General features: G+C 40.1%; 1 protein-coding gene across 7 annotated transcripts in view; it reads right to left on the minus strand.

Annotated features, from left to right (window-relative positions):
- DCAF1 (DDB1 and CUL4 associated factor 1) overlaps positions 1-14299 on the minus strand; it is an 81895-nt gene that overhangs the window by 29707 nt on the left and 37889 nt on the right. For all 7 annotated transcript variants that reach the window (XM_030306895.1, XM_030306892.1, XM_030306891.1 and 4 more), the window contains exons 10-17: positions 12746-12925; positions 11925-12134; positions 11100-11269; positions 6817-6941; positions 4405-5668; positions 3590-3788; positions 2328-2410; positions 1669-1753 (exon numbers count right to left, since the gene is read on the minus strand). In XM_030306895.1, coding sequence (XP_030162755.1) covers positions 1669-1753; positions 2328-2410; positions 3590-3788; positions 4405-5668; positions 6817-6941; positions 11100-11269; positions 11925-12134; positions 12746-12925 — 2316 coding nt within the window. The remainder of the gene's footprint in view (positions 1-1668; positions 1754-2327; positions 2411-3589; positions 3789-4404; positions 5669-6816; positions 6942-11099; positions 11270-11924; positions 12135-12745; positions 12926-14299) is intronic.

Consider the following 14299-nt stretch of genomic DNA (forward strand, 5'->3'; position numbering starts at 1 on the left):
GGTAATTCTCAATTCTCATCTTATGAACTCATTAACAGTTTCTGACCAGTTGATCAATTCTTCCTTCAAAGGATCTTCCCCCTTGCCTTCTGGGGCACATCTTTTTCCTGAGGTCTCCTGCTGCCCATTATTTTTGGTCTCCTTCTCAAGTCCCTCCCTCACATGGCAAATTCGAAATATTGGCATAGGCCAGGACTCTGTCCCCTCAGTTCTCTTCTCTAGCCTCCTTAACGATTTCATCTAGTCTCATGGCTCTATCAACCCGTGAATAACTCCTATATTTATATCCCCTATCCCAGACCTCTCTTCTGAACTCCCGTTTTGTATGTTCAACTACCCATTCCCTACCTGAATGTCTAATAACAAACTTCCTGTGTCCAAAAACCCAGAGCCCGGCTGTATCACTTCTCATCACCTGTACCATGCCCTCCTGGGCCCAGCCCCACTACAGTCCTCACATGTGAGCTGGCCCGACACACTCCTAACTGGAAAGCCTGCTCTTGCTTCTCTCACAGAAACCAGACTCACACTTTAGGAACTTTACATCCCATCATGTGTCCTCTGCTCAGCCTCCAGTGCCTGCATCTCACTCAGAGAAGCCAAAGGTCCTAACAACACCCTATATATAAGATGCTACTATGATATGCGTCACCCATTCCCCCACAACACTGAGCTGAGCTCTTACCCCTCTTCCCTCTCCCACCTCCAAAGGGCTTTTCCCTCGGTCTTAAAACACTTTTCCCCCCAGATATCTGCATGACACTTCCTTCAAAGGGAAAGGTTCCTGGGGTGCCTGGGTGGCTCAGTCAGTTAAGCATCCAACTTCGGCTCAGGTCATGATCTCACAGTACGTGAGTTTGAGCCCTGCACTGGGCTCTCTGCTGTCAGCATGGAGCCCAGTTCAGATCTTCTGTCCCCTCTCTTTGCCCTCCCCTGCTTGTGCATGTGCACTCTCAAAAATTAAAAAAAAAAAGGGGGGGGCACCTGGGTGGCTCAGTCGGTTGAGCCTCCAACTTCGGCTCAGGTCATGATCTCACAGTTTGTGAGTTCAAGCCCCACGTCGGGCTCTGTGCTGAAAGCTCAGAGCCTTGAGCCTGTTTCGGATTCTGTGTCTCCCTCTCTCTGTCCCTTCCCCGCTCATGCTCTGTCTCTGTCTCCCAAAGATGAATAAATGTTAAAAAAAAAAAAAAAATTTTTAATAAAAATAAAAAATTAAAAAAAAAAAACACTCCTTAAACATCACCCTATCAGTGATACTGACCATCCTAGATAAAAGAGAAGTCCCTCACAGCACCATCAAGCACTTCCTAACTTTTACCCTGCTTTCTTTTCCTTGGCAGCACTTATCACCTGACATACCATATATATGCTTCTCTATTTGTCTCCCCAGTGAGGCTTCATAAAGGCAGGGACTTATATTTCATCTAAAACTTAGTAAGTATTTGAAAATAACTGCTGTGCTAATCATACCTTTCTTAAGTTGTCGGATTAGTTCATGTTTGGTCCCACATGGCTTATAACTACTTTACTACACTTCTAGATTTTATCTGGAAAGAATATCACTAAGTAATTTCTTGCTGCCCTTAGGACTGCCCTTCAGTCCAGAAGTTTTCATTACAAACAAATGGGCATAATCAGTTTGAAAGCAGTGGATTCTTAAGTACTTACGTGGGCAATGTCTCCTTTTGTACCTATGACTCGATCCTGAGAGTGCTTACTGAACTCAACATAGTGATCTTCTGTGAAGGAATGCCTACAGACAAACAACAAAAGTACTTAAATGATACACCTTCAGGAAACAGTCACTGAGCCGACTGAAAATAAACATGATTCTCAGCCTCCTGCCTGACTATACTCATCTGAGGATTCTCAGCAACCAAAGAGGAAAAACTATACTTAAGGTTTAAAAAAAAAAAAAAAATCCCTCCATCAGTTTAACCAAGCAGATCCAAAAGAATTAATTAATTAGCAGGAATTACTTTGTTAAAAAAAAAATGGATAACAAGCCACATGTCTTTGAACATACTCCAGCAAAGAGTACAACTACCATATGTGAACATGAGAAATTACACAGATGTGCCATTTTGGATTAGTAAAGGGTCAGCTGTGTGATGGGACTGGTAAGAATACTTGGTAAGAATATCTCAGAATTAAGGATAAAACCTTATTAAACATGAGCGACAGACAAGGAAGAGAGAAGTTAGCAATAACTCACAGCATTCGTCTTTTCCCAAAAGGCTTCAAAGTTGAAGAATCGGATGAAGGGAAATATAAATTAGGTAAATTGTAGAACAGAAAGAGTTGGGTTATAAAAAATACATACATACTTCATATCAAATACTGATTTCATTCCCCAAAGTGCAGACAGAGGCTGGCTCCAAGTAGCAGATGTCAGCAGCAAGGACCCATCCTAAAAGAAGAAGGAGGCCCAAGGTGGGTAGTCACATGCTTATATAAATGCTGTCTGCCTGTAGCATTTTAACATACAAGCTCAAAAATTATTATTGTATTATATAGAAAATAGAAAAACTACGAAGAACCAAGAAGTGTTCGAAACTGCTGGGATTTAAGTATGTGCACATGCAATGTCCTAAAAAAATACCTAAATTTAAGAAAAGACTAACTCCTCCTGAGCTAGTAACAAAAAATACAATAGTTCCAAGGGTAGGGGAAGAAAAAAACTTGGAAAGATGTCAAAGATGGTTCCACCTTTCTTAACATTTGGCCATATATCTCAGTCTCCCTCACCTGAAATATCAGTCAAGTGAAAACATTTCTTAGACTTTCTTAGCTAACAACTCTTAGGATTTTTTCAAAAAGAAAGCCCATTAAGGGGCCCCTGGGTGGCTCAGTCGGTTAAGCTTCCGACTGCGGCTCAGGTCATGACTTCGCAGTTCGTGGGTTCAAGCCCCTGGAGCCTGCTTTGGATTCTGTGTCTCCCTCTCTCTCTCTGCCCCTCCCCGGCTCACACTCTGTGTGTGTGTGTGTCTCTCTCTCTCAAGATAAATAAACATTAAAAAAAAAAATTTTTTTAAATACTTTAAAAAAAAAGAAAGCCCAATAAAGGCTGAGTCTCCTTTACTCTAGTATCAGGAAAACTATCCTTGTCATCTTAACAGTCCTAACTTTTAGAAATAAAGGTGTCAATTCCATCCACAGAATAATACTAATAAACCATGACCCACTAGAACCATATAATGCTTTTTTCCTAAAAACTCACAGTACTTTGAGATTTATTTCTGACACAAAAAGAAAACTTCTGTGATCATAGTTTCCATCTGAGGCAAATTAAAAAAGAAAGGTTCACACACACATACACATACAACTCTTAGAAGAAGGTTGGCAAGCTTTTTTTTACTTAAAGAGCCGAACAGTAAACACATTAGGCTTTGTAAGCCATATGGTCTGTGTCACAACTACTCAACTCTACCATTGTAGCACAGAAGCAGCCACAGACCACACATAAACAGATAGGCATGGCTATGTTCCAATAAAAGTTTATGTACAAATTAACAGCCAGCCCACAAGCCCATAGTTCCCAAATCATCAAAGAAGAATGAATGAGAACCACCTAGGAAGGGACTCTTACCCTGGAAGGTTCAAGATGTGTGATAGCCGAGTTGTGACAGTTATAGCTGGCCTCCTCTTGTCCACTAAACACATTATAGAGCTTCAACTGCCCAGTGCAGGTGCCAAGCATCAGGAACCGCTCCCGTGCTGAGAATGCACAGCAAGTAAAACCACTCTCATCCTCATTGGCTTCCCTGAACACTGAAATAGGACGGAACCTAAGCAAAAAAAAAAAAAAAAAAAAAAAGAAAAGAAAAAAGAAAAATCAGAGACAACGCACAAGGACTCCAAAAAAAGAAAACTTTGCTAAAAGGATGAAAGAAAAATTAAAAAAAAAAAAGAGCATTTATGTTTCAAATGGGTTCTCCCAAAATATCATAGTGACCTTCAGTGCTTCCTTTTCATTTTAAGTGAGAGAAAAGGACCTCCACTTCCAAGTTTTAACAATAACAAAAGTCCTCATATTTAAAACTTGTGATCCCCTCATCTTTATGTGAGATTTGTAAAGAATCAGAACAGGAAACAACTGGACCAGCACAAAAACAAGTTTGGGAGTCTAGTTAGGAACAGAATGTTACATGAGTTCTAGAAAACACACTAGTTGTAACAAGAACACAGAGTATCCTTATCCTAATAATATCCTAACAATAACAATCACATAAGGAACCCCTGGTTGACAAAAGGGGGTACAGTCACATTACTCATGTATTTACACAAAGTGACAATCACTGGTATTTCAGACCAACAAATAGTCCAGCTTTCTGGAATCATCACACTTTGATTTAAATAGAAGAATCATTCCAATTCCCAGGTAGTGAGGTGGCCTCTCCTTACCTGCTAAAGATAAGGTGCCTATCAAAGCATCCGCCATCCACCCCTCCATACTTTGGAAATGATGCCCTGCGGTTTAGCCTTGAGGTAAAGTTTATTGGCGCTTGCCGCCTCTGTTTTGGCTCAGGACACTGATGAGGAGTAAAGAGGGAGAAAGGTGGGCAGGTGGCAACTGGGTTCTTGCAGCGAGCATGCTGCTCTCTAAGATATTCTGTGATGATACTGTCCAGCGTAGGTGGGGAAGGAAGATGTCTGTCCAACTGCTTTTTTATGGCTGGGCTTTGGCTATAGGCGCCATGGTCCGACTTCTGCCGCAACACTCTGATTTTCCTGCCATTGCAGGGTGATGGCCTCTCTCTGATAAAACTGATCCTACCAATCAAGGGGGAATTGCCTGCATAAGATGGGCCAGGCAAGGCTAGTGAACCTTGGGGGGCCCGTGGCTGAGGATGGGCAGTGGGGGCAGGAGGGGCAGTGGCACCCACAGAAGCATGGCTGCCCAGTCGAGTTGCAATGCCATTGGCGATGCGAGGTGTTCGGGGAAGAGAGACAGGAGAAGCAGCAGCAGTGACTGGGGTGAAGGCAGAAGAATGAGAAGCGGCAGTCATGGGCAAGTCAGCCTCTTTCGTCAGCACGGTTGCTGTCTCCCCAAGCCCTTTAGAAATGAGATGGTTACGTATCAACAGAAGCAGCTCTTTCTCAGGGAAGGAAATCCTTGACTGGGCAACAACATCTGCTTTTTGCAGTCGTGCCAGAGACACATCAGTGCCAATGAGAAGAGGCTTTCCTGACACTCGTTCAATGAGCTCAGCAGCATACTTGCAGAACTTGACATGGTCACTGCGCTTGTCCTGCAGCACAGGCTCCTTCATCAACTGCTGGATCTGGCAGCTGCTGAAAAGGGGCAGTTTGCTGATGATCTGCCGGACAGTGCTACTGCGAGAAAGGCCCACTAGGGCCTTGCAGGCCAGAGCCCTTATCTGGTCTGCATCAGTGATGGGCATCTTGATGGATAATAAGGACAGGAGCACCTTGATGCCATTGTTGGACTGAACCACATTCCACATCTTGGCCAGGGTGTGCTCGCTACTTTTCGGAGTCTGAGGCAGCTTTCTCCGAGGAGTTCCAGAGATAAACTTGCCAATACTGGAAATTCGGTTATCCGGGCCACAAACACAATTGATGATAATCTGAAGTGCTGACTTCTGAATTTCAGCATCATGGATAAAGAACTCACCCTCAGCCACTCCCAAAATAATGCTGATACCTATTGGGGAGAAATACAAAACATTTTATATTGTTCTTCAAAAAACTAACAGCCAAATTCAATGATTGTTCCAGAGTCAAAATTTAGACTTCGATTCATTTTGTTCCACCTGAAACTACTGTACCATTTTATTAAAGGACAAGTAACTTTTTGAATAAAATACAATCAGTTCTACTACAATATAGCTTCATGATACAATACTTCATATGCAGTTGTTAAACAGGGGAATGAGGTCAGTATTATGTGGAAGTTACCAGGGTCATGTGCAATTTTTCCTGGGTTAAGGGGAGCAAAAATAGCAGGAATAAATTAAAACCTTTAGCAGAAAGGAGAAAAACCCTCAGCCTGGCTGCCACAATGGCATCAGGAACCCTTTCTGCTATATATGAAGAAAGTTAAAAACAAGTGGCTGCACCTCAGGCTTTCTCCCCAAAGTGGTACCCCCCAAGACCCACAGCCAGTCATACCACTTCCCATGCTCACCTTAGCAGGAGCCCTTACCTGACCTGTTCTTAATACGATACATTTTCCTTTTATTATGTATGATAGCTTCTGTCCATTCTGAGCTGCTTGCCAATTACGGAGTTAGGGCTCAGATTACAAAGTTGCTTTAAGTTTTCTACTGTCTGCCCTAACCCATTTTTCCCATAAACTTTATTTTTGGCATAAGACTCTGCAGAGTACAGGTTTTCAAGAATGAACTTGTACCATCATAGCACATGTATCACTTAGAAAACCTGAGTTCACCAACACAACTGATTCCCTTATATAGGGGCAACTGGGTGGTTCAGTCAGTTAAGATTCCGACTCGGCTCAGGTCATGATCTCGAAGTTCATGAATTCGAGCCCCGCGTTGGGCTCTGTGCTGACAGCTCAGAGCCTGGAGCCTGCTTCAGATTGTGTGTCTCCTCTCTCTGTCCCACTCCCACTCGTGCAGTGTGCATGTGTCTCTCTCTCAAAAATAAACAAACATTAAAAATAATAATAAAAACAAATAAAAGTGTATAGCACAACTTAGATGGGACAAGGCATTCTCCATTACTACCTTCTGCTCTAATATTGCAAATCAGGTATACAACTACGGCCAGAATTGCAAAAGAAAACAAATCCAGACCAAGCAATCACAAAAATGGAAAGGTACAACCTACCTACAGTGGAGACGGTGGAGCCAGCCTCATCTAGCACATCCACTGATTCTGCCAACTGCAGCTGGATTTTTGGCACAACAGTGAGAATAGCCAGAACATCCAAAGCAAAGCGCACAGTATCATTCCTGGACAGGAAAAACAATTAGTTAAACGGAAACTAGGAGACAGTCAAAACAAAAAAGTTAAACTGAGATACAGAATAGATCAGAACTACTACCTATGTGGCTCTGTCCCTAGCCAAGACATGAAGAGAGCATTTGTAAGTCACCATGACATTACTTTCAAAACAGTGGGGATGGAATTTTCCCCACTGCTAAAATTAAAAACAAAGGATAATCCCCAATGCTGATAAGGATGTATAAGGACAAATGCTCTCAAACTTTTGGTGGGAGTACAAATAGGACCCTCATTTTGAAAAACAATCTAGAAATAGGAAACAAGATTCTAAAAATGTGCCTAAGCTTTAGCCCAGGAATTTCACCTGGAAGAATTTGTCCTAAGGAAATAATCAGAAATACAAACAAGGGGCGCCTGGGTGGCTCAGTAGGTTGAGCGACCGACTTCGGCTCAGGTCATGATCTCATGGTTCGTGAGTTCAAGCCCCGAGTTGGGCTCTGTGCTGGCAGCTCGGAGCCTGGAGCCTGCTTCAGATTCTGTGTCTTCCTCTCTCTCTGCCCCTCCCCCACTCATGCTCTGTCTCTCTCTGTCTCAGAAATAAATAAACATTAAAAAAAATTAAAAAAAAAAAAAGAAATACAAACAAGCATTTATGTGTTAAGATGTCCATTATCACATCATTTAAAATAACAAAAGAATTATAAAACCTACACAGATAGTAGGAACACATGTGTGTTAAGTTATAGTACACTCATCTGATGAACTATTCTGCAGCTATGGACAACCCTTCTCAAAGAATTCTAAAGGACAAAGGGAGAGGCTCAAAATACAACATTAATAAAATAGAAAACATAAGATATAAAATTTTAAGTCTGACCATACCAAGTATTGATAAAAAGGCAGAGAAATGAGAATCCCCATATCCTGCTGTTGAGATGAAAACGGTAAAGCAACATCCAATAAAGATGAAATGCAGGCACCCTACAATCCAGCTATATATACATCATATCCCCAGAGAGACCCCAAAAGGAGGTATGTGGTATCATTCATTTGATAGCAAAAAAGGAAGTAACAAACACTAAATGTCCATCAATAGGGTAATAAACTAATATAGAAACACGTGAATTCAAATAAATATCAACATATATACATCTCAAAAACACAAGGTTGAAAAAAAGCAAGTTGCAAAAGATGCATACAGGATAACATATAATTTAAAAACATACAAAGGAGTATTATATTATTGCTTATACACACACATGTGTGTGGTATAAAAGTATGAATGGAGAGATATACTCCAAATTCAGAAGATTGGTCACTATGGAGAGGCAGAAAAAGGAATTGAGAAAGAAGCAAATAATGCCACCACATGCCAACACTGCATATTGGGTTGTTATGTTAGTCTCTGTACATTTTGTATATTGAATTATTTCATAAAAAGATGAATTTGGTTAAATTCTATGATCTCAATTAGGTATATTTACACACATTATGGAAAAAAGACTAGAGAAATTAACAGTAGCTGAAAATCATTTCCTTCTCTAAGGATCTGTATATTCTAAACAGAAACAAGTATTTGATTTTTAGAAACAAACTTTTAAAGGACACATTCCCAATATATTTATATTTTCTTTGTAATCAAATATGAATTTGCCACTCAAAAAATGTATTTATAACATTCCTAGTTATCTTCTGAGCTTTCATCATCTTTTCAACAAAGTTCAAGTGAATATAATAATCTACTTTAATACTCTAAAACAGTGGTTCTCAGGGCACCTGCATGGCTTGGTCAGTTAAGGGTCCGACTCTTGATACTGGCTCAGATCATGATCTCACAGTCATGAGATCAAGCCCCACGTTGGGCTCACCACAGAGTGTGGAGCCTGCTTGGGATTCTCTCTCTCTGCCCCTCCCCACTCACACTCTCTCAAAATAAATACTTAAAACTTAAATAATAAAAGTAAAACACAGTTCTCCAAGTGTGGTTAGGGGAACCCAGTGATCTCTGAGACCCTTTCAGAAAGTCCCCTGATATAAAAACTATTTTCAGGGGCGCCTGGGTAGCTCAGTTGGTTAAGCATCCTGGTTTCGGCTCAGGTCATCATCTTGAGGTTCATGGGTTCGAGCCCCATATTGGGCACTATGCTGACCATGTGAAGCCTGGGTGGGATCCTCCCTCCCTCTGCCCTCCCTGGCGCGCGTGCATGCTTTCTTTCTCTCTCTCTCATAAAATAACCTAAAAAAATTTTTTTAATTATTTTCATAATAATACCAGGGTGTTAGTTTCCTTTCTCACTTTCACTCTCTCACAAGTGGCTACTAGAGCTTTCTGAGGCTATGTCATGTGTGATGTCACAAAAGAGTGAATACAGAAGCAAATATGAGATATTAGGCAGACATTTAAAAACCTTGCTGAAATCATCTGGTTTTATTCTGGAAGCTTTTCATAAAAAATGCTAATGTGTAACGGGGTTAAGATTATTTTTAAGTAAATTCGTATTTTTACATTTACTCAGTTTTACTTTCTAATTGTTAAATATCAACAGATTTACCACAAAAACAAAAGCTCTTTGGGGTTCTCAATTTTTAATACAATAAAAGGGTCCTGAGACCAAAAAGTTTTAAAATGGCTGCTCCAAAAGTTATCTCCCTAGATTTACTATCCTGGCGTTTCACAAACAAGCCATATGCACCCTAAATAAGGCAGTCTTGTCTTTATGACAATGAATGGATAGGGAAAGAAGGTAAAGAATCACTCTTCATAAACTTTGTTACTGTCTTCTCTTCAGATTCTATCTTTTCCAAAATATAACTTTCTCTGATATCACACTCAAGTAGAACCCAAACTCCTGATTCTATCAGCTGTCCTTTTCTGAGCCTCATCCTGTTGTGCCCTGACTGCTTTTAACTGAATTGTGAAAATCATAAAAGCACAAAATACAGTTTTCTATGAAAGAAGATTATGTGTGGCTGTCAGTCAGTAGAAAGATGTTTAAAGTCTAAGTAAAAAAAAAAAAAAAAAAAAAAAAATACTGAACTGCAGTCTCAAGACAGGACTTCAAACCCACCTCTGCAGCTGTGTAAATTACATAACTTCTATAAGAGCACAGACCTTGATCCCTATCTCTTGTGCAGTATTCATAATCATCAGAACCATATATATAAACAAACATTCTGTAAATTAAAAATATTATCTTCTGGGGGCGCCTGGGTGGCTCAGTCGGGTTAAGTGTCTGACTTCGGCTCAGGTCATGATCTCATGGTTCATGGGTTCGAGCCCCTTATCGGGCTCTGTGATGACAGCTCAGAGCCTGAAGCCTGCTTTGGATTCTGTGTCTTCCTCTCTCCCTGCCCCTCCTCTGATCATGCTCTGTCTCTCTCTCTCTCTCAAAAATAAAGCGGGGCGCCTGGGTGGCGCAGTCGGTTAAGCGTCCGACTTCAGCTCAGGTCACGATCTCGCGGTCCGTGAGTTCGAGCCCCGCGTCAGGCTCTGGGCTGATGGCTCAGAGCCTGGAGCCTGTTTCCGATTCTGTGTCTCCCTCTCTCTCTGCTCCTCCCCCGTTCATGCTCTGTCTCTCTCTGTCCCAAAAATAAATAAACGTTGAAAAAAAAATTAAAAAAAAAAAAAAAAAAAAAGATTTTTAAAAGTTAAGAAAAAACAGATTATCTTCGTAGGGGCACCTGGATGGCTCAGTCAAGCATCTGACTTCGGCTCAGGTCATGATCTCATGATTCGTGGGTTCGAGCCCCACATCAGGCTCTCTGCTGTCATCGCAGAGCCTGCTTTGGATCCTCTAACTCTCTCTCTCCACCACTCCCCCACTAGCGCATGCACACATGCACACACACTCTCTCAAAAATAAACATTTAAATCATATATGTATATATATATGTGTGTGTGTATATACATACGTATATACATATATACATATATACGTATGTATACATATATATACATATATACATATATACGTATGTATACATATATATACATATATACGTATGTATATACACATTATCCTCTTTAATCTACTTTCTCAGATTCACACCCAAAATTTCAATTCAGTTCAACAAATGTTTGCTAAGCATACACTATATACAAAACCAATATCACCTTAACCAAAAGGCAGAATCTAACTTCATTTAAAACCTCTCTCTAATCTCACCTTGCATAATAGGTCTTCCAATTGCAGGCAATAGAAATAAGCTGCAACAAGAGTTGAACACAAGAAAGTTTCAGGAAGACTTCAGCTGGTTCCCAATATAGTTGCGCTGGACCATACTCTATCAAAAACTCCATCATTTCCACAATCTGTTCATGAGTATATGAACACGCCTATAGGGAGAGATGCATATTATTAAAGAACTCTATTACCTGCTTGCTACCTTCCTCATCACAGCTCAGTAGTGAACAAGTTTTGATAAACCTAAGTAATAACAGCTTTCAAATTTCACAATTGAGTCAATAGCTCACATGTGAAATAATGAATATGTTTAATCTTTTACTTATAATTAGACTCATAATACATTTTGCCCAAAAAAGGTAACAAAATGTTCACAACTTGTTGGTACATATATTTCACAACTTGAAAAAGAAGTACCACATAAAATAACTGGTTTGTTTTCCATTTGTGATTTTTAAAATACATCTTTATTCCAAAACACATCAAGAAAGTTAAAAAATGATACAGAAGTGGAGTAACAGACGTGCCCTTTCAGAAAAAGAATTCCACACAGAAGGAGGCAGGATATCTAGTACTTTTCATAGAAGAAAGCCCTTTTATACACACTTCAGTTCATCTTTTAGTAGCAACTTACAACTAGGAGCAAAACAAGTCCCTGATACATCCATGTTCAAGTATTCTGCCTCTACACAAGGCAAGTATAATCCAACAATGTACATACTGCATAAACTCCATTGATCTCAATGAGTGTTAGGCCCAACAATGCTGTAAGAGTTAACTTTTCCTTTTATGGCAAGGTCCTCTCACCTTGTATGGGGGTTGAGGATGGACAAGAATGCCACCCTCAGTCCTCTGAAGTGACTGTTTTACTTGTTCCAATTTAATGGCCAGGTGAGCCTCAAAGTACTTGCGCAAGGCCATGCAGGTATGTTTCCCAGTTTGGCGGCTAGCAAATATTTCATCATCACTCAGAAGTGCACCCTGATCTTCCAAATTTAGAATCTCCAAAGTACTGATCTATTAGGAAAGAGACAAAAAGATGGGGAAAAAGGGAAGGAAGGAAAAAACAGAAAGAAAAAAGTAAAAGGAGGAAAAGGATTACAGTAAACTTTTATGCTCAACAAGACAAACATCAAAGCACATTTGTCTATAAAACATGTTAAGAGTTGCCATATATAAGCAAAACATTAAACAGTTACTGAAAAATTGCATAGCTTGTAATCATGTTGAAAGACATTCAGGCACAAAACCACTGCTTTAAGAAAGATCAAGATTATCAACACAATTCCCCCTATGAGATTACTATATTCAAGGCAAGTCTACAACGGCAGAGTCCTCTAATCGCTTAAGAGAAGTAAAAGACTTCATTCACAAAAAATGATAGCAAAATTCTTCCAGTCCAAAGCTGCTTCTTGGGGAGCCTGGCTGGCTCACTTGGTGGAGCAAGTGATTCTTGATCTCAGGGTTGTCAGTTCGAATCCCACATTAGGTGCTGAGATTACTTAAAAATGAAATCTTAAAAAAAAAAAAAAAAAAAAAAAAAGGTTCCTCTCCTCAACACTACTGAAAGGCAGCCAAGACAAGCAAGACCCCTATTCCTCACAAAAAGAAGCCACTGAGAACCTCACCAAATTCACCAGACGACGAAGACCATCATAGCGGTCAAAGAGCTCCAACACAGCCCGGAAGGAGAAGCAAATTGAGAAAAACATGGTAGCATGGCAGCATCCTGAGGCATGAGAACATTCCATTAACCACAGAGTATAGTTCACCACGTCAGACAGAACATTGTGGGGATGCATACAAACCTGCAAAAAATAAAACAGTTTTTAAAAATTTCAGGCAAAGGAACCTTCAAAAAGGGATGAAAAATTCACCACTGTAGCTAGCTATCTGTGCAGAATACAACGATCATCACTAATGCAGTCATTCGGAGTTTAAAACTTAAATTACAAATGAAATTCTGTAACAATCTATTCCAAACTGAACACCCTAAATTTAGATACTTAAATTTGAGCTATTTACTGAATGCCAAATTTTGCAAATATTTACATCCTCTAATGCTCACAGTGCTCAGTTCCATAGGGTATCAGTTCCCACTTAGAAGGTAAGAGGGTGTCTGAATGGTTCAGTTAGTTAAGCATCCAACTCTTTTTTGTTTGTTTTAGAGAGAGAGAGAGAGAGAGAGCGCGCGCAATCGGGGGAGGGACAAAAAGAGAATCCTAAGCAGGCTCTGCACTGGCAGCATGGAGCCCAATGTGGGGCTCAAACCCACGAACGAGGAGATCATGACCTGAGCTGAAATCAAGAGTCAGACACTTAGCCAACTGAGCCACACAAGTGCCCCATAAGCATCCAATTCTTGATTTCAGCTCAGGTCATGATCTCACAGTAGTGAGATTGAGCCCAGAGATGGCTCTGTGCTGGGTGTGGAGCCTGCCTAAGATTTTGTCTCTCTCTGCCCCTCCTCAGCTCACATGTTTTGTCTCACTCTCAAAAAATAAAATAAAATAAAAAAGATGAGAAAGAAGCTCAAAGAGATAAGAGAATATCCATGGGTGATAAAAGTGACTTGAGCCTTCTGATACTAAAGTCTACAAGTTTGTTATCCATCCACTCACTGATTCGTTTCACATACATTTCGATGTCTCCTATGGATCAAAATGTCTCCTACGGATCAATGAATTCTAAAGCATTTCCCAGGTTTACTTTTTTATCTTAGCCATAATTAATTTTGTATACACACCTACAGATTAAGTTACTATTCTCAAAAGAATACATATCTTTGCATAGTATTGATCACAAAAGGGAAAAAATTAAAACTAAAACATTACTTTATTAACAAATATGCAAAGATGAATCAAGACATAGCTCAAGAAGAATTTACCAACTTCACTCTACCAGAAGAGCCAAAACACACAGAACATTAGAAAAAATATTCCAGGCATGGAAATGATAAGAGCTTCCCTAGGTGTGTCTAGGGACCCACTACTTTTCAAATGTAACTCATTCACATTTTTTTTTTAAATCACTAAATAAACAAGTCTTAACTGGAAAAACAGAAGAACCAGATGGGGAAACTCTGGAGCCCTGAGAACAACGGGAATTATTTTATCTCCACCACACATTATTTGTTAACACATACAAAGCATCATCTGTTTTTATAATAGATTGACTCTAAA

This window comes from Lynx canadensis, chromosome A2 (assembly GCF_007474595.2).
Source record: "Lynx canadensis isolate LIC74 chromosome A2, mLynCan4.pri.v2, whole genome shotgun sequence".
In the NCBI taxonomy this organism is placed as follows: domain Eukaryota; kingdom Metazoa; phylum Chordata; class Mammalia; order Carnivora; family Felidae; genus Lynx; species Lynx canadensis.